Source organism: Dipteris shenzhenensis, chromosome 11 (assembly GCF_047967505.1).
Source record: "Dipteris shenzhenensis isolate YYH24624 ecotype China chromosome 11, Dip_SZ_1.0, whole genome shotgun sequence".
Lineage (NCBI taxonomy): Eukaryota > Viridiplantae > Streptophyta > Polypodiopsida > Gleicheniales > Dipteridaceae > Dipteris > Dipteris shenzhenensis.
In genome coordinates, this window is record NC_141606.1 from 14,570,321 (window position 1) to 14,591,522 (window position 21,202).

At 45.5% G+C, this 21,202-nt stretch overlaps 1 protein-coding gene across 1 annotated transcript in view; it reads right to left on the reverse strand.

The window, feature by feature from the left end:
• The window catches only part of LOC147896653 (uncharacterized), a 56,388-nt gene extending 35,933 nt beyond the window's left edge, over nt 1-20,455 (reverse strand). The window contains exons 1-7 of the mRNA XM_087381761.1: nt 20,202-20,455; nt 19,563-19,690; nt 19,338-19,470; nt 4,016-4,172; nt 3,863-3,941; nt 3,711-3,751; nt 3,473-3,589 (exon numbers count right to left, since the gene is read on the reverse strand). Of these exons, the coding sequence (XP_087237887.1) occupies nt 3,473-3,589; nt 3,711-3,751; nt 3,863-3,941; nt 4,016-4,172; nt 19,338-19,470; nt 19,563-19,690; nt 20,202-20,361 (815 nt within the window). The 5' untranslated portion in view covers nt 20,362-20,455. The remainder of the gene's footprint in view (nt 1-3,472; nt 3,590-3,710; nt 3,752-3,862; nt 3,942-4,015; nt 4,173-19,337; nt 19,471-19,562; nt 19,691-20,201) is intronic.
• Between the last annotated feature and the right edge of the window lie 747 nt (nt 20,456-21,202).

A 21,202-nucleotide genomic window follows, 5' to 3' on the forward strand; every position in this document is an offset into this window, starting at 1 on the left:
GTGTAGTGTTGCTTTGTGGATCTCTACAAGGCTTTTGACACGGTGCCAAGAGCCCAACTTAGATGCTTACAGAAGCTGGGATACAATCATCTGGGCAATCGTGGCACTTTATGAGAGAGTCTAGGGCAAGGTTCAGATTGGTCCAGGGTGGCCATTGGAGTCAAACAAGGTTCTCTATTATCATCGCGACCTTTTTCAGCGTCTACATTGATGATCTTGAGACCGGTTTCTCTCTAGCCCGATCCTTACTTCATATACTTCTATATGTAGATGATGTGGTCCTACTATATTCCTCTACAGAGGGGCTTCAGCGACATCTAGACGCACTACATACTTTCTATGAGACACATGACTTGAAGGTCAAGCTTGGTAAAAGCAAGGTCATGATCTTCAACACATCCCCGGCAGTCATGGACAGAGAGCATTTTACCTTGAATGGGTTGCCAGTGGAGGTAGTTGCATCCTATACCTACCTGAGGATCTTGTTCTCCGGCTCGAGCAACACTGCTTTCGCTCACTTCCAGAACCCTCAAACCAAGTCTCTCCTCTTCGACTCTCTGGTTCGACCCGCAGGTGTGTATGGCAACCCTTGTTGGGGGCCTCATCCATCAGAGACATAGGGGGCTCGAGTTGAGAGACTTCAGGGTCTCATGCTTTCACACATGATCCACAGTAAGCCTTATGTCTCCCATCAGATAGTTCTGACTGAGTTCAGGGCATCCCCACTACAGCACGATGCAACATTCCAAGCATCTCTTCCACATTCGGCAATATTGATCTTGCACCAGAGGGTGACATAGGCTCCCTTGGTTGGCTTTGTGCTCCTCCATGACACTATTAGTAGCAGCAGAGGGTGATCAAAGGTGTTGGTATGCACGTACTTGCAGATGGTTTGAGAGCCTTGGGCTCAATATAGACAAGCTACCCCCTTCCAGTATAGCATTGAGGCCCCCTCTATCCCACTCACATATCACGAGGTGAACAAAGTCATGCGAGAGGATCTCATACAGTTACACACATTCAGGACTTGGCTGGCACCCCATGAGCTCCTTATGAAGCTCAGCTTCTACAGAGACCACTGCCTATGAATTTCGGAGAAGGGCTTTATCGATCCACCAAGATACATGCAGAGGATCTCAATTGGCCACTTTTGGGTCTCGTCACAACGCCTCCGTATAGAGAGCGGTTGAGCGGAGGGCATACCCAAGAGAGGGCCGCATCTGTACCCTGTGCAAGTTCCGGGAGATCAAAGCTCCCTACCCAACTTCCTATCCTACCTAGACCAGAAATGTTTGGCAACTTTCATTCATGAGGCCGTACAGCACAGGGAGCGGTGGCACTCGTTCACCGTAGCACTACAACCAGGAGACTTCAACGAGTTGCACATGCCGTCAGCCACCAGGGCCCTATCACAAGATTTTTGCCCCTGACTTCCACTCACACATCAACGATCCCCTCCTAGGGTTGATGCTCTCGCTGGCTTCCACTCGGAGAGTTTTTCCTTTTATGTACCGACACCGTTATGGGCAAGATTATGGATTTTTGATTTTGTAGTCGTCTTGGGTGTTGATGACCGTTTAGTGGCTCCACCCATCAATTCAATGTATCATCTTCTTTTAGTCTCATAGACCCTTTTTGGTCTTCCGAAGACCTTAAGAGACTGACTTTCTTTCTTTCTTTATCGACATCAACTTCCAAACTATAAAGCAGTTATGATGGTTTCACAGCTTAACAGCAATGCTACAGAATAATCTGTGGAAATATCATAGAAAAACATCAAACTCCTTTGCAATAAGCCCTAGCTATTCATACGCGCATGCATTTGTCATGACCTAGCCTTAAACATCACAAACTTGGACCTTGCATCATCCTAGTTAACAACCACACATAAAAGATAAGAAACATGCCCACACCCTGCACAACTAAAACCCCCCTTTATTACAGAATAGGTATGACACCTACCAACTCACTTCATATCAATAGTCCAAGCTCTTGGCATTGCAAAAGATGCCATTTGGGTAATTGTGGCTATAGCCAAGAGAGAGACCTTTTTCCGAGTTTGGAGAGGATCTCCTTTCTTCTCTAAGACTATTTCGAGGTTGAGGTGGCATTTTCAGCCTCCACCTTGGATTTTTGTTAGCTCTTTTTGAGCTGTTTTTTCTTTCATGCATGTCATGATGTACTCTCACATTTGAGCTTGCTCTTGCGGCTTTCATTCATACTTAATGAAGTCACCTTTTTGCCCCCAAAAAAAAAAAAAGATGTCACTTGGGTAATTGTGGCCATATACAAGAGAGCTATAGACGGAGTATGCACCCCGTAGGGTAGCCTGAGGAGGTGAGTAGCACCATTGCTGTGTAGCAGACGTGCCCTGTATACCCCACCCTCTTTGAGCTCTGCGTTGATGAGCTGGCTTCCTTGTGGAGAACATGGACGTCAATAGCATACTCTTGTCCCCATCCGACTCCATGTAGATGACCTAGGTGAGACAGCAAAAGGTCTAGGAATTCATTTGGAAACACTACATGATTTTTGTGAGAGCTCAAACATGAAGGTCAACCTTGGCAAAACCAAGGTTATGATATTCAGCACTGACAAGAGACAACTTCACCATGAGCCATTTGTTCTTGTAGGAGAGCTGGTTAGGTTGTCAAATCCTATGTCTTCACCATGAACCAGCAACCTGGGCACAGTTGCCTAGAGGACATGCTTCACTAGCAAGATTGGAGTGACAGCATTTGACGCCAATTTCAGATGTGAATCGCAAGAGAGAATGAGTCGGTAGAATTCGCAAGGCTAAAGGTCATGATGCTCTCACAGTTTAGACAGTTTTTTATATACACAACCGTAGATATGTATGATTGATTGCAAGCCTATATGATGAGGCAAGAAGAATAACACGCTTTTACAGGCAATAGTCCACACATGTGCTCATTACCATTCATTATAAATTACAAGTATTTTCACTAAGTCGTCCTCTTGATTTTTTTCCCCCTAACTAATTTAAGAATTCAAAAGAGAAATGTCATGTATTCTGTCTTCAGCAGCCATTCAAATTGTGCAACGAGTTCTCAACCAAAGCTACTGAAGTTATGCCTTTACATCAAAGCTAGTGAAGTGTATGCTTTTACATCAAAGCTCCAAAGTGAGGGGTGACTCAATCATGCTGAAGGTTGGAACTCAAGGAGAAGGCTATTCAGAATGTTCACCATCACTCTCTTTGTCCACACTATAACTGCTTGTGAAGGACAAGTCACTTGAAAAGTGACTTGAAAAAAGTATTGTTGTGAAGGAAGAAACGTGCATCAGACTCAACTTCATACAAAAAAGTGGTACTCAACTTTTTTTAGCAGTTCTTAACCAACCATACTCTTCTAGCAACAAAAACAAATAACAAAACCAAAAACAAAAGGCAAATAGCAACAAAGACACTCAAAGAATAGTGTAGCTAACAATGAGGCAGCATACTTACATTAAGCGATGGTCGAATGATTTCCACCACAGCAATAAAAAGATTCTAATAGACACCGCTAAAGTTGTCAACTCATAGAGGGCGGGACCGTATCGGTTACGCTGTTCCTCCATAGGCCTGTCAACACAATGGCCAAGTTCTTACTCTTCCATATGCTCTGCTCCATGCTTTTAATCATCTCTTTTTGGAAGATGGATACAATACCAAAGTGTTAATAGAAAGTTGTATGGAAACCAACCCATGATGATCATTGATCTGCCGGACAAAATCAAGTAAAACCTGCACATTGTAATGATGTCTTTTACGAGGGAATCAAAAGTGTAACAGTCTTGGTGTTTTCCAATTCAACGAGACCATGTTAGCAGCAAATAATGCATCAAAGAAACATACCTGGGGTACTCCTACCAAGTACCTAACTATGGTTCTGTATACGCCAGTGGCAGAACCAAGTTGTGCAAGTTGCCTCCGCCTATGAGATACACAGTATAAGCAGGATAAGAAAATAAAGAAAGTCCATTCTAGTAAACATGATTCTCCACCTACCTGTCCATTTGTTGCTTCCATAAAAGAGCATATTTATCATGAATGCTTCCCCCACTGCTCAAGAGGGAATCAATTTCTAACTTTCGCTTGTTTTCAGATCGCTCACGCTGCTGTTTGAGGAGAGATCCACGGAAATCTTGAGGCATATATGTCACAACTGCAACCATATTTTGTCAAAGCCTCACTACCGATAATAACAAATGCTGATTCTGGAACGTCACTTACAGAGATGAGGAACTCAAATCATGACAATATTATCCCCAACTGGCCAAGAGAAGATGAAATAGTGACAATGACATGATTTCTTGCATGAGGAACAATACATGACCCACAAATTACAAGTCCCCAATCCTAAGCAGCTCTGGTATCACCAGGTCATCTATGTTACCAAGTGTGCAAAAACAAGCACTATCAGGAGGGAGCTTAGTAATCCCAGAAAAACGTTCTCACACGAGTGTTCCAACATGCTGTAGAGAAGGGGGTAGGGACAGATTTGGAAAAAGGGAATAGAGGAGCAGAAGTGGGAGAGGAAAGAGAGGGGGGAAGAGGGAGAGGAAGGGTAGGAGAGAGAGAATGAGGTAGGAAGAGAGGGAGAGGTTGAGAGGGAGTAGGAAAGAGGGAGAGAGAGAGTGAGTGAGCGTAGGCAGGAAGGAGGAAGGGAGAGTAGATAGGATTAGATGTCACATCAAAAAGTCCCTTACAATCCTTTTGGGTTGACTTATATAGTCCCCCACAGTTCCCACATTTCCCCTACTATTCTCCCATCTATTTCCCCCTTAAAATCCTTCTTTTTCCCACCTTCATTACAGCCATCCCTTCCCAAAGAATTTTGCCCTCAAAATTTCCAAGAGGGTGCCCTGGATGAGAAGGATACAACAGAAACTGATCAGCTTTGTAGGAGATAGGGGTAGTCCTGCACAATGCTCTCAGGTTGCCAAGAATTCTCATCTTCCATTAAACCTTTCCATTTGATGAGGTATTCTGTGTAGGCTTTGTTCCTGAGTACATGATCTCTGAAGCCCTTGATTTGCTCCGGCACATAGATTATGTGGCCCTCTTCATCCATAGGAGGCAGCTCAGGAAGAACCTGGACATGCTGTCCGACATGTGGTTTCAGCAAGGATACATGGAAAACATTATGGATCTTAGAGGTACTGGGTAGTTCCAACTGATATGCTACCTGCCCAACTTTGCGGATGATTTTGTAGGGGCCATAATACCTGTGGGCAAGCTTTGTGTTGGTATTACCTTTCAGCGAGGAATATCGATTCTTATGGAGACGTAAATGCACATAATCCCCTTCTTCAAAAGATAAGTACCTCCTTTGTTCATCCGCATACTTCTTCTGCTTGGCTTGGGCATCCTGCATATTCCTCTTAGCCAACTGCAGAAGGGCATTCATACTCTCCAAATCATTCCTTGCTTGCTGATTTTTCACAGCCAAGTCTGCAACCCTGGAAGGCATCCCAAGACTTCTGCGTGTCATGACAGTAATGCCTTAGATACTCCTCCACCCACTTGTTCACCCTCTCTGATTGACCATCCGTCTGTGGATGATAAGCAGTACTAGGCGCAAGGGAAGTACCAACTGCAGTGAATAACTCCTGCCAAAAGTGACCCATAAATTTAGCATCCCTGTCACTGACAATCTCCTGAGGAAAACCATGGTGCTTGAACACATACTCAATGAATTGCCAGGCAACCTGTGAAGCAGAGTACCGAGTTTTAGTCGGTATGAAATGGGTCTGCTTAGTCATCCTGTCAACCACCACAAATATGCTATCCCAACCCTTATCTGTAGAAGGCAAGCCTGTAATGAAGTCCATGGCAATGTGAGTCCATTTGCCTTCAGGAATGGGTAGCGGTTGCAGAAGGCCTGCGGGTAACCGGCTGTCCACTTTATTTTGTTGGCAGGGCAAACATTCACTGACAAACTTAACCACATCTCGCCACAAACCATCCCAAATAAAGCTCTCCTTGACTTTTTCATATGTTTTTGTGATACCCGTATGCCCTGACATAGGGGCTGAGTGCATTTCCTGTAATACCATCAACCTGTACTTGAGTCTGGCACAAGATAAATTCTGTCTCTGCACCATAACAGTCCATTGCGGAGCTGAAATCGAACATGTCCTTGGCTGGACGGACTCTGTAACTCCACAAAAATAGGAGCCGCATCAGAATTTTGCATGTATTCCTCCTGAATCCCAAGTATCCACCCCTGATGAAGCGTGGAAATGGCAGACAGTTTGCATGACCACATCCTGGACAAGGCATCAGCAACCACATTCTCTTTCCCCTTTCTATATTCAATGTCAAAATCATAGGACTGAACTGCAGCCAGCCATCTCTTCTGCTTCATGGATAAATTAGGCTGCGTTAAGAAGTACTTGAGTGTCCTGTGATCCGTTTTGACCTTAATCTTGCTACCGTACAGGTAGTGGTGCCATTTTGCAAAAGCATGCAAGATTGCCAGCATCTCTTGATCATAAACATGATAATTCATTTCTCTGGCATTAAACTTCCTGCTCTCAAAAGCAATCACACCATGCTCTTGTTTTAGGACAGCCCCTAAACCTTTGCCACTGGCATCCGTCTCAATAATGAAAGACCGTGAGAAATCAGGGCACACCAATACAGGTGCATTGCTAAGGGCATTCTTGAGGTTATTAAGGTGAGTTGTGCTGCTTCGGACCATTGGAAGGCATCCTTTTTCAGCAAATCAGTGAGAGGGGCAGCCCTTTTGGCGAAGTGCCTAATGAATCTCCTGTAAAAAGAAGCAAGACCCAAGAAACCTCTGAGCTGCGTGGTTATTTTGTGGCTGCGGCCACTCCTTAATGCATTTCACCTTAGCTGGGTCTACCCTGATTCCGTGCCTGCTTACAACATGACCAAGATACCTCCTCTGCCATAAATGTGCACTTGCTGGCCTTGGCATAAAGCTGATGCATTCTCAAGATTTCTAGCACTTGTCGGACATGGTCAATGTGTTCCTGTGCATCCTTACTATAAATGAGAATGTCATCGAAAAATACCAGCACACATTTGAAAAGAAGGTGGTGTAAGATCTTGTTCATGAGTGCCTAGAAGGTGGCTGGTGCATTAGTCAAACCAAAAGGCATCACCTTGAACTCATATAATCCTCTTTCTGTACGAAAGGCAGTCTTATGCTCATCACCCTCTTTCATCCTGATCTGATGGTAACCTGACCTCAAATCAATCTTAGTGAAATACTGAGCACCCTTGAGTTCATCCAGCAGGTCATCAATCCTGGGAATAGGAAACCTGTTCTTAATGGTGGTCTTATTCAATTCTCTGTAATCAATGCACATACGAAAAGAGCTATCCTTCTTTTTCACCAGGAGTACTGGAGATGCAAATGGCGAGGTGCTATGAGCAATGAAGTTTTTCTCAAGCAAATCTCGCACCTGTGTTGCCACTTCTTCCCGTTCAACCTTAGAGAGTCGGTACGGGGCCTTGTTTATTGGTTTACTACCATGTTCCAGGACTATGGCATGATCAACATCTCTTTTTGGGGGCAACTAAGATGGCATATCAGCAAACACATCCCCAAATTCTAAGAGCAATTTCTGCATTTCACAATTATCCACATGGGGAATACCACCCTCCTGAGGTACAGAGACATTCAATGCATAAATGGCACTTTCGTTCTTGAGCTCCCTAGCTAGCTGCCTTGCTGAAATGACCTGCAATTTCTGATTCACAATGCCCTGCAATGTAACAGTTCTACCTTTGTGGCAAAACTCAAGAGATAAAGCATTCAAATCTATACTGATTTTCCCCAGGGATTTCAGCCAATCACAACCCAGGACAGCATCTATGGGTCCCATATCCAATGCCAAAAGATCACCTGCAAACTCATAATGATCAGAAAACTTGATCCTGGCATCCTGGCAACAATGTCTGCTGATCATGTGCTGTCCATTCGCGATCTCCACTTTCAGACCATGGTCTATCTCTGTAGCAACTAATCCCAATCTTTGCAATGTTCTACAATTAATGAAACTGTGAGTGCTGCCACTGTCTACCAATACATGGACAGATCTGCCATTAATCATTCCCTTCAACCTGATTGTGTCAGCACTTTTGGCACCCATCAAGGCATGTAGTGAGATGGTATACAGTGTAGGCTGGGCATCCCAATAAATCTGTTCATCATCCATAGGAACATTACCATTAGCATCACCTCTGACAAGAAAAGGCATTGTAGGTTGATGCTCCAACACAGAGAGTGTTGGCTTACGGCCTTTCCTACTACATGTAGGCTGAATATCAATCTCATGCATCACATGAGTGGTTTGCTCAATAGCCCCACCCGGATCAAAAGGAAAAACAGTCCCCTTTGTGGCATCCGTGTCAGGAGACTCATCTACATCATGAACTCCTGTCAATTCCTCATGAGAGACATCATGGGGGTCTGCTACATCAGCCACTTCATCATCATCAGATAATTCAATTATCATGCTGAGTTTGGCTGAGCTGGCATTCTTCATTTTGCACACATCTCGGTGCTCAGGTGTCCATTTCTCTCGACACCTAAAGCATAAATTTGCCTTCTTCCTACTGTCCATTATGGCTCTGGAATGTTGTTTAACTTCTGATTTGCCAAAACCAGCGCTGGGTTTGACACCTGTCTTTGCATCCATGGGCCTGTATGGCTTTGCATATGGCATCTTACTTCTAGAAACCGTTGGATATCATGGGAAGGAAGCAGCTGCTGGTTTCTTATCAATCCAATCAGCAGAAGTTGTCTTCCTGTCAGCATCATAAGCAGTACCATAGAAGCTATGTGACACATGCTTGTACTTGCCAGCATATTTTGGCTCAAACACCTCAGCAAGCTGGGCTGCTCGCTCAATGGTTAGAGGATTGTGAGCTCTCACATCAGCAGCTAGAGAGGGATCTAAGCCTTGTATAAAACGCAGCAACTTCCCTTTCTCAGAAATATCATGTACAAACAAAGAAAGTCTCCAAAAACGCTGCAAGTACTCCTGGACCGTACCTGTTTGTGACAGTGCATAGAATTCAGCAAGGTACTGTTCAAGGATCAGGGCCGAGACGAAGGTCGTGACCATAAGCTCCTTGAACTGTTTCCAGGTGGTAGGCTTCTGAGGTGACTCTCGCATGTAACGCCACCATGTATGTGCATAATCCTGTAAATGCATGCCAGCAAAAATGATCCTCTCCTCATCATTCTTAGGGTAGAATCTTCAAGCTTCGTGAGCCACTCCTCCAACTCATTGGGAGTGCGAGTGTCACCCTTAAACTTATGCACAGAGATTTTATCTTTCACATCTTTGGCTGCGTTATTCCTATAGTGACTACCAGCATACTCACACTTGAAGCTCACATACTGTGAAAAGGACATCTCATTACGAACATCCTCAGGAAAAGCCCTATATGAACGTAAGGCATCTGAAAGCATATCATCCATGTTTGCATGCTGCCCACTTCCAGCATCATGCTGGTTAGGAGAACCACTCCCCTGATGCATAAAGTGCATCTAGCTGAAAGCATTACCTCCCTGATATGCAGGCTGAGTCTGACTGAATGTATTAACAGGAGGTGTCATTGAAGCATGCAATCCCTGCTGAGTCTACCTGCCATAAACATCTCGGTGGGTGGGTGGCATAGAAAAAGGTTGAGAAGAGGACTGGCCCCTCTCCCAACTGCCCTGAAACCCAACACCCAATCCAGGCATGCTCGCCGTTGGCAAAAATGTGCCAATGGGCCGGCCCAAAATAGACGGCTCAGCCAATGAAATCTGCGAGCCAAATGGAGGCCTGGAATCAATAAGAGAAGTGCTCGGCGGCACGGGCAAGGCATCACCAAAATCAACATAATCCCCATGCTGGGGTGCATGCATAGAACCAACATCATAAGTGCGATGGCCATCAGCCATAAATCCCCTGTGTGGGTCAGGAAAATCACCCTGGCTATCCGACTGATCCCCGTGCTGGGGTGCGAGCTGCTTACCCTTATCGTGCATACTGATGGCGGTAGTGATCTGTTGCCCAAGGTTCTTACCCATCTGGGTGATAGCTGTATCGTGCATAGCCATAGCAGTGGTGAGCTGCTGACCCATCTGCTGAAAAGCCCCCTGAAGCATCGAGGCCAATGCATCTAGAAACTGTGTGTCGGTAGGCATAGCAGAAACTGCCTGTGAAGGAGATGCACCCTCTGGGACCAACATCTGCTCCTGCTGAGCAACATCGTCACCGTGCTGAGATGACTCATTCGACCGGGGTGCACGTTTGGGTGCCATGAGTGACACAAGGAAAATGTGCCCAGTGTCGAAGGCTCGATGTAGAGGCTCGAGAGGTGTCAGTAAAGAGGCTCAAATGCAGTCGTTGAAGAGGTTCGAAGAAAGCTCGGTGAAGAGGCTGGAATCTGAGTTTTTGCCCTTTTTCACCTCCCGCCCCCTTTCCAAGGGGGGTCCCTTTGTCACCTAAGACTGTTAGGACAGCACTAACCTAAGACCCCTATGACAGTTAGTACAAGGACTTAGTCTAACACAATCTAACCTACTAACTAAACCCTAGTTAGGTTAACCTAACCCACTAACTGAACCCAAACAAACCTACCAACCCAAACTAACCTAGCTAACTAACCCTGACCAACTAATCTGACTAACCCGAGTCACACTAACCTGATAACTGCAAGAAGCAACAGTATGGCAGCGACGGGTAGCGATGGGTAGCAACGGTGGACGACGGCACAGCACAACGGGGGACGGGTGTCATGGCAGCACAGCAAGGGCGTGGCGAAGAAGATGGATGGGTAGCTCGGAGATCACAACCACAGTGGTCCACGCATAAAGCAATCCAAGCAGAGCCCAACAGAGGAGAGCGGCCCCGAAATGGTCAGAAGCTACTGGTAGCTCGGAGATCACGTTGATGGCGCACAGCAGAGCAAGGTCTGGTCGCGTGGTCTGATGGGACGGGCAGCTCAAGGGCGTGGCGACGGGCAGCTCGAGGGCAAGACTGCCGTCGATGACAGAGGTGTGGAGCTCCGGATTAGTTGTGGTAGAATCGTGGATCTGCTGTTTGCTCGTGGTCATCAGGCAAGTTGCTGTTTGCTTCTGGACGGAGGGCTCTTGCTCGTGGGCTGCTGTGGAGCGCTGTCTTTCCAAATTGAAGCCTCTGACGCAGGCAACCTTAGTCAAGTCTGAACTCTTGACTCCTGCATCTGTACTTCGCTAGACCATAGTTGTTCTCTCTGGCCAGATTCACCGCTCTGCGGTTCGCGTAGGAGCTGAAGTGAAAGGTGAAAGGGGAAGCAAAGGTGCCAGAGTCGAAGCTCTGATACCAATGTAGAGAAGGGGGTAGGGACAGATTTGGAAAAGGGGAATAGAGGAGCAGAAGTGGGAGAGGAAAGAGAGGGGGGAAGAGGGAGAGGAAGGGTAGGAGAGAGAGAATGAGGTAGGAAGAGAGGGAGAGATTGAGAGGGAGTAGGAAAGAGGGAGAGAGAGAGTGAGTGAGCGTAGGCAGGAAGGAGGAAGGGAGAGTAGATAGGATTAGATGTCACATCAAAAAGTCCCTTACAATCCTTTTGGGTTGACTTATATAGTCCCCCACAGTTCCCACATTTCCCCTACTATTCTCCCATCTATTTCCCCCTTAAAATCCTTCTTTTTCCCACCTTCATTACACATGCGGCCACCAATGAATGCTCTATTAGTCAATATGACAAACTAGATGAACAAGTAGTCTCAAAAACATCAGCAATTCTAACGATAACACGCAAAGTTCTGATGCATTTCCTCTTGCACAAACCCAATGACAATGCCATATGAGGCAGATGACTTATATTTATCAGATTACAGCTCGTTCTTCAACTCATTACTTCCAAGAGTTGTGATATGGTGGCTATCATGATCTGCTTTCTCCAGAGTTATGGAAGTTGTGGCCAACAGAGACAAGACGTTTAGTTCTGAAAATATAGGGCATGTTCACGCTGGTTGAGCCAGAGTTCTGTCTTTGTTCAGTCTTCTTGCACCAATGCTTGTATTGCACTGTCTTTTGAGTGAGGTGGTGGGTTGCCAATTATAAAGCCTTCAGGCGGGACTCCCCACCTTGACCCCTTAATCTTGAATATTATTATCAATTTTGGCTCTCCTTTTGCTCTTCATAGGAAATATCTAAAAAAGAATCTTGAATTTTTAAGTACTTTGTAAGAAGGTGTTTTGCCCCCTCACAATTGGTATCAGCTTTGGTTTTTCTAGAGCACCTCTTATTGATACTTAGTAATTTGTGGACTCTTCATTTTTCAAACAAAGAATACAAGAGAAGAGGATTTCCTACCAAGATCATTCGAAGATCAACAGTACTTTCCAGCTTTTGTCTGTGTACATATTCAGCCATTTCCGTGGTCTCCAGTATTTTGTCATTGCTAAATATTCTGTAAGCGGGTGTGTTCTGCCACCTCACATCTTGTCTTGCAACGTTTCTTGTATTAGCAATGGTCCCTCCTCGAATGTAATTGGCCTCAACTGCTTTGATGTCGTGATTGTTGTCACAAAATTTCTAGCCAACATATTTACTCTAAGCATTGCCATTCGACAAGAATTCACTTCATGAACAACTGCCACCAGTTCATCCTTGATTACCTCAGTGCTTCTCTTTAACAAGTCATCCATTGTGAACAACCACTTTTAGATTAAAGAAACCTCGCCGTATTGTTCATTTCATACATATCTCATAGAATCATCCAAGCTTCACAAGTAGTACTAAATGTGTGAAATCACACTGCCAGGTAGTCCCAATAATCATGGTCAGCACCTCTCAGTTCCTTTCCTCCCATTCTTCCATCGCATTGGGTCAGCAACAAGCTGGCCAAACTTACCAAGATATCAACACTATCCTTGAGCTTCAGCTCCTTCCCCATGCTCACCCAAGGTATGTTAGAAAATGAAATTCCACCAAAGGGTATCCTGCTGCTGAAGACAAATAATGAGCCCTGGAATTACACGCAGAAGTGTTTCACTACGGAACCAAACTAAGAAGTTGTGTGTACTTCATAAACATAGATGTGTGTGTGCAAGCCAGAATAGACAGTGTATCCAAGACAAATTATAGAAGCAACACTTATATATTTCTGTCTGTCCACAAACTAGACACAATACAAAAAGGAGACGTGGTCCTTCGATCTTACCAAAATGTCCTCCTACTATCTACCTGGCACCTCTAGATCTCTGAGCCTGCATGCTCCGATGAGCTTATGTAGACTCTATGTCCAGTGATCCCTTCCACGTTGCTGTCCCGAAAGCCAGCCTAGGTGGGCAGCACCTCAAGCTTAGTCTGCAGCTCCTTATACCTCCTGAAATTAGGCCCAAGGAAACCCTACCTGTAGGATGAGGTATGAGGCCCCAAATGGCCCCTTATATAGGGGCTGAACCTGCCATGAAAACCGACTGAGCCTCCCCGACTGGATCTCTCCCTACCGGCTGACTAGATGGGGAGGCCTATAATGCCACATTGGGCCTTCTTGCCCAGGCTCTTGCTGGCCTGCTTGACCACGTGGCATCCAGCCACTGGCCCAGGCAGTTCCAGCCTTGTTTATCAGCCCCAAACCTGCCCATAGGGTCCCAAAACCTTGCTGTGCCTGTTCCACCTCTGTTCCGCCTGTCATCGGGCTTCCGCAGACTTTCGGAACTGCTCCAAACAGTCCGTACACATTTCGTACAGGTTCCGTGCCTTACTGATGTCATCTTCCTGGCCCCGCAGCCCTTGCTTGCTGGTTTCTCTGTGCAATTCTGTCCTCTCCAAGTATGGACAGGCTCTGGAACCTTCTCTGCCAGATCTGCCCTCCATGATGGATGTCCTCTGCCAACAAGTACTTGCCCTCTCTCTCCGCTGCTTACATGGCAGCCCATGTGCTGCCCATGTGGCAGCCCCATGTCCCATCCTATCATTTTATGGTCCACCCCCTAGATGCACTCCTCATATGGGGGCTCACAAGTGGAGAGGTGACCAACCCTAATCCAACGGCCCCCTCTCACCGGCCCACATTGGCCTAATCCAAATCCGTCAAGGAAGATGCTCCAGTAGCTCCCGTGTCGTAGCCCTTTGGAACACTTTGGTGTCGTCATAGTCTTTTCCTAGCTTTTCAACTTAGGATCCTGCTCCGCCAGGTACGGTTCCGCTTCCACACACCAGTCTAGTACACAGATCCTTGGCATGAACCCACCTTCAGCCATGAACCCACCTTCTAACTTGAGCACTCTAGGTTCCGATATCCCCCTCATGATGGGTGAACAGCCTGAAGTCCTCCAAGCACCAAGCTCTCAGATTCTATTTTAACCCGTCCTCCGCGCCTGGCTAGGTCTGCAACCAAACAGCATACCCGAGACATTATATCCTAGGCATATATCCAGATTACTTGGACGGTGAAGCCCCATGTGTGGCTCTGTGTTGTCGTCACCCTCTAAGTCACAGCCTTCTTCTAACCGTGAGTCCTTAAGTCCTATTGAAGAATCCCCCTCTGTGTCAGGGAACACCAAGCAAGCACCCATATGGTTCTAGGCACTCATCACTGTCCATCACCTTCTCCAAAGCTTTTGACTCCTCTTCTGACCAATCCTCAATGTCGGACATCCTGATAGTAACATCAGAGTCCATATACCTAATCTTAGCAACACTCGGACTTGCCACCAAGTAAAGTTCCTCTGTGACCACAAACTAAGCTGACTCCTATGGCTCTAAGCTAGCATCCTTCTTCTTCTTATCAGCCTTCTTCTTTTTGCAATCCTTCACAAAATGTCCTGGCTCATCGCAATAGAAGCATTTCTTTTCTTTCTTCCTCTTCTTCTTGTCCTCTTCATGTGAAGAGTTCGCTCCTTCGTCAAATTTGGGCTTGCCTTTACCAGGCTTACCCTTGCCCTTGCCTTTGCTCCTACCCAGAGCTACTAGGGTCTTGTCATCCTCATTCATATACAATCGTAGTACTTTTCCCAGGCTCCTTGTTGGCAACAGTGGAACCATCTCCTCGAAAGTCACCAATGCCCAATCATCATAGTCACAAAACTACTATAGCTCCGAAGGAGCATTCCCAACAATAGCCTTGCCATCCTATTCGAGCTCGTCCTTTGACCAACTACCGCCAGCTAATCCCGCACCACCTTCATCTTGGTGATGTGTTCCTATACCAATGCCCCTTCATCCATCCTCATGCCGTATAGCTCCATACCTTGATGTCTCCTGTGAGCTTCCTTTGAACCCAGAAACTTTCCCTTGCATTAGTGCATAAGCTGTAGTGGCATTCTCAACCAACTGAGACATATTGGAAACCCTTGTCTTTATGCACTAGTCCCAAATTTCCTTTGGCAACCCGCAGCAATATCTTTCAATTTGCTCGGTACATGTCTGTAAGAATTCACTGGCAGTAGGGCTTCCCAAAACTTCTTATTGTAGTCCTCCAAACTTTTGCAATTTGCAACATCCAACCTGTACCAGACGGTCATGATATCCACCTCAAAAGTGGTAGTCAGCCATGCTGCTGAGAAGACCTGCTTGAATTCGACCTAAGTGGTAGGTGCTCTGCCTTGCAAGAGGAGATTGGTCCACCATTGGAGTGCATTTCCCTTCAAAAAGATGGTTGTCTTTCGGACTTTGGAGGATTCTGTGAAGTGTCCACCTAAGTAGGCAGCATAAACTATTGCACGAATGTCAAAGCCTTCAATCTGTCCTGCATCCCATTGAAAGTCTCAAACTTGATAGTTGCCCCTCCCTCCTTGTAATCTTTCAATTTGCCTTTAGGGGTGAGATTGTCATAAACGGGGGGCTGTAAAAACGGTGGGGGCATCACTACTCCCGCATTCTGAACCATTCCAGCCGTACCCGTGGTGGCTCGCGATAGTCACCCTAGAGCTTGGGGTCCCACGCTCCCAGGTGGAGCGGAGGGTGTAGATGATATCCTGCCAGATGACAACCAAGGTAGCCGAGGGTGGAACTGGTTGCTCACCCATCACCAGACTGCAGCGAGCAACCCAAATGTTCCACGCAATAATGCCTCAGGATGTCCGTTCCAGGTTTTGGACGCGGTTATGGTCCAGTTTGCAGCCGAGGAAGATCTCCAACTTCTTCTGGCTGGCCACCCACGGAGGCTTGCCCATTGTCAAGAGGCTTTAGATAGACTCTTCGATGTGGACCCCTTCGAGGGAGAGGCGAGGGACATTGGAAGAGCAAGTGTAAAATTTTGTGATGAAAAGCAGCTCTTTTTCAGGAAATCTAGTGCTTGGAAAGCACAATGACAGATGAAGATACATGAAACTCTGTCACAACTCTATAGGGAGAGTTGAGAAGCTTGGACAACATGAACTCATGCTTTTAAGGTAAGAGTGTATGGATCAAAGAGCCACATTGCAAGCAGCATAGTCTTAGGATACAAAGGTGGTTCCATCTGCAGGTGTTCGTCCTCCATGCTCTTTTCCTTTGGGGGCTTACAAGTGACCCCTCATTTCTGACATTTGCAAAAGACATGACAAATCACAGACTTTTGCTGAATTTTATAAAGAGAGGCTTTTCTTTTTGAAGAGCAACTAGCAAAGCTACAAACAAAGGAGCTTCTCTTAGTTTTAAAGCAGCTAGATAGCTCTCAATTTCCAATGAAAAAAATATTTTCTCCCAAGGATTCTTCGAATTTCAAGGGAAAATTTCAATCCTTTGTCAATGTCTTATAATTATGGAAACCATAATCTTGCCTTCAAGAGAGTCAAAAATTTTAAGCCTTTAAAGAAAAATTCCAATAAAGAACCAACAGCAAGGATTGAAGCTCAATGGGGCGGTCCCTCCTGACAGCCTTGCTCCTCTTCCTCCTCCGGAGGACAGTGTATGGGAGGTAGTAGCCAGTACACAAAACATCGGATTGCATTTTCAGATAAAGTAAATCAGAACTGATGGAAAATTTGTCAGATTTTCACCATAGAAACCTTCAATTCTGCATGTAGCAATAGTGGAACAGCCTTAATGAACTATTCATAATCTTTCTAGAGAGAATAACGAATGAGAGCTACAAGGAGGGAGGAATTTGAGTGAAGGGGCTGGAAAGTCTTTTACTTCAGGTCAGAAAAAGGGATTGCCTCAGGCTGGATAGGTAAAGTCAGAAGCTGAAACTCAGTGAACAGCTTAGCAATGAGTACAGGAGAGTATGTGAGGGTAAAGGGTCAGATTGCAGGGGCTGCAGAGATAGCAGGAGTAGCTGAACTGGACCAGGGATGGCTGGTCTGACAAAACAGCCACTGTCTGGCTGTTTATATATGAATTTTGGCAAGCTGGGCCCTTGCCTAATCTCACCCAGCTACTAAGGGCTCCAGGATAGGCATGATCTCTCCTGAATCTGACAAGGGAGCATGTGGCAGTCCAAGGGTGAGCCTGGTGGACAGCCAGGCTACAAGATGAAAGAAAGAGAGCCACATGGGGTGGGGCTGCATGGGAAAGAAGGTTAGAGCTGCCAAGTGCGATTGGGCTTCTCAATGTAACACATGGCACGTTGACTGAGTCTTCAAGTGGCTGCCTCCCTCTATTACATTGTTTCCTTTCCCACAACAAATATATCTAGATGAATCCAGGAACATTCCCAAACTCATCCTCTTAAAACACAACATAGTGTAGTTTCAATCTCATGATAGTCACTCATAAGGTTGAAAACCATAAACTCCATCACGCATAGCAGGGACTAGCTACTATGACATCCCCACTGACGTCATCAGCGCCCAACAGTGGGGGTAGACCATAGTATAAAAATATGCTCTCACACATACAAATCCACACCCACACATACCTGAGCATCCATTTATACAAAGTCTTCGTGCTGAGTTTCTGTCAGCCCTCCGGAGGTGAAGGGCAGACTCAACCATGATGAAGGCTAGCACTAAAGCAGAAGGCTAGTCAAAAGTAGTCCAAAATCTATTCATTCAAGCTACAACTGTTTGTGAAGTCTAAACGATTTCATTTTAGTCTCTCCCAAACGAGCATCTAAATCTAGCTGATAGGGCAACGCACCATTTAAGATGAGAGAATTATCGCAATACCAGCAAGCTTCACAAGGTGAAATTTGCATGTCCACTAATATGGCAGAAGCATATACCTAGATGAATCCAGGAACGTTCCCAAACTCATCCTCTAAAAACACAACATAGTGTAGTTTCAATCTCATGATAGTCACTCATAAGATTGAAAACCATAAACTCCATTACGCATAGCAGGGACTAGCTACTATAGCATCCCCACTAACGTCATCAATGCCCAACAGTGGGCGTAGACCATAATATAAAAATATGCTCTCAGACATACAAATCTACACACCCACACATACTTGAGCATCCATTTATACAAAGTCTTCGTGCTGAGTTTCTATCGGCACTCCAGAGGTGAAGGGCAGACTCAGCCATGATGAAGGCTAGCACTAAAGGAGAAGGCTAATCAAAAAGTAGTCCAAAATCTCTTCATTCAAGCTACAACAGCTTGTGAAGTCTAAACAATTTCATTTTAGTCTCTCCCAAACAAGCATCTAAATCTAGCTGATAGCGGGCAACACACCATTTAAGATGGAAAGAATTATCGCAATACCAGCACGCCGCAACATGGACGAAAACTTCACAAGGTGAAATTTGCACGTCCACTAATACGGCAGAAGCATATACATTTGCCTCCTATTACATTGTTTCCCGCAACAAACTTTGATTTTAAAAATGATCCCAGAATTCGATGAATCGGAGTTATCCAGAAGGGAAAGATCTTCCTAGTATTTTACTGACTAGGGACCTCCACAATTATAGGGGAGCGGTGACCAAAATTAACAGTTTTAAAAGACTTATCCTAAGTCTTCTGTGGAGCTTCTACATCTTTCCTATATCGGTGGTTTGTCTTAGAACTCTCTATAAAACAAGATATATCCTCCACAAGTTTGAGGAATTTCCTTGATAATGTCTGGAGGGCTCATCTGTTGATGAGCCATCAATTACGGATCAATCCAAGGGTTCAAATGGCATGGATACTAAATCTAAAGCATAAGCCATGCAGTATGACCAGATCAGCTTGTGTTAAGGGAAACGGATGTCAAGAACCAAGCCTCGATGTTGATACCATCAATCCCAATGTTGTTTGAAATTAAGATGACGTCCACACAAAAAGTATCACAATTGCAGCATACAAATCCATGATAAACAAAGCAGGCTTTCCATGATTCTACCTCCCATATCCATGATAGTCAGCTTACACACACCATGGTAAGACGCCAATTTCTTGAGCTAATCATTTAACTGTCCCAACTTGAAAACATTAGTCCCCATATCATCACTTACCCATGTTAAAAACTCTTTCAGAACTTTTGGTTTGGTACACCTCGATTTCCTTCAATGTAGAATTTAACTCTGAAACAATTTGAGAGAGCGCAGCTGGCAACTCGTTTAGTGCTGAAGACCCACCTTGGCAGAGCTGAAATGTTCAAGATACATCCATGTTAAGCTCCTTCAATATTCACAACAGCTTCTTTCTGAGATGGACAACTTGAGCAAGCAAACTCTTACAGAGGCAGGCCAGTTAGTCACATCAAGTAAGTCCAGTATTTCTTCAATCTGCTCACGATTTTTCCATAGGTTCTCGTCAATTTTGTGAGGTGGAACAAATCTCAATCCAGCCACTATCTGATTATCCCCTGCATATTCATATAAACGTCGCAATTAGAAAACGATGGCATGCTGGCAGTAAGGACTCAAAATATCAAACTTAAGACGTCAAATTAATGCATCTCTCACTTAAAGCCTGAAACGAAACATCAGGCGTAAACCGTGCTTAAGTCGCAGAGAGACGTGAAAATTTTAAGGCTTTTATCCAGATGCTAGGGCAAGGTTATCATATTCTCTACGAAAAAAATCGCCTCTCTGCCACTTACCACGTAAAACAATCTGACCAGATGTGGTGTAGAAAATTTTCATAGTTTCAATTCAATAAATCCTACTTACCCCTCGAATGATCGAGCTTCCCAACAACGCAGCGTGCAATTGGTCGGACTCTACCTGGCAGAACTCGCTCACTAACCTAATTGATCACGTATGGGCAGCAAAAGTAGTACATTCTCCAAAACCAGATAAAGAACCGTGGTGAAAACCCGCTTACAACCACGGATCGCAATGCTTCGCTACAGTGACAAAAGCCAGAATGGTCACCTGAGGTTTCGACTAGTTGAGACTCCATTTGCGAGCAGTAATCGGTGAGGGAGCTGCAGAGGGAGGCGATATCTGGGCAAGAAGGGGAGAAGGGGTAATTGTCATAGAATTTGGCGAGGTAAGCACGGGTGATGGGAACGAGGCCAGCAGTAGTGGCCATGAGGAGGATTGAAGCAGGAGATCAAGGGCATGAGAATGGCTATGGCGATGAACGAGGAAATCAAGAAGAAGGAGCCAGTTTCAAAAACTGTAGAGAATAGAAATGAAAAGCACAAAATTGCCTCGCACGAAAAGCACCCGCCTCTTTTCTTGTATTGCCAAGTCAGCTTCCTCCCACGTGGCCCCTCTCCTCCCACGTGGCCCCTCTCTTCCCTCCTGCTATCCTCGTTGGCCTCGTAGAACGGACGGTCCACAGACTAACACTCTGCGGGTGTGTTTACACTCCAAAGCCTCGCCCGCCCAAGCCTAATAAATTCATATGGCTCTTGGCGCGTAGGGGTGCTTACACACTGCCATGGTGAATCTTGTGCATGTCGCAAAAGGTTGTGGGTTCAAGACCCCCCACCTCAAAAGTGCATTTACAGATTGCATGATTTTAGGGGCCATTTGGGCCTTCCCATGTGGCAAAACACCCCTACATTTTTGGATGGCGGGTGGGCAAGCTAGCAGTGTGTAAAGAGCCCAACACAAAACGACCGCCCACTCCATGGCCAACTCCCCCAACCATGACATCATTCCCCAACTCATCACACATTGGTGGCATAAATTAGCAGCCTAATAACCGCTGGTGGCTGGTGTGAACCCGGCAGCTGTCTTCTAATTCTATTCCTTCTGCACGGGCAAGCCGGTGGTCTGAACCCACCCTTACGATGTTTACACACCGAGGGAAGGGGCATCCCCCTCATGTCTCTAACAAAGAGATTCGAATTCGCACCATAAGCCCCTCAACCTAAACCACGTAGGAATTTTCAACATGGTTACAAATAACGAAGGACTTGTTA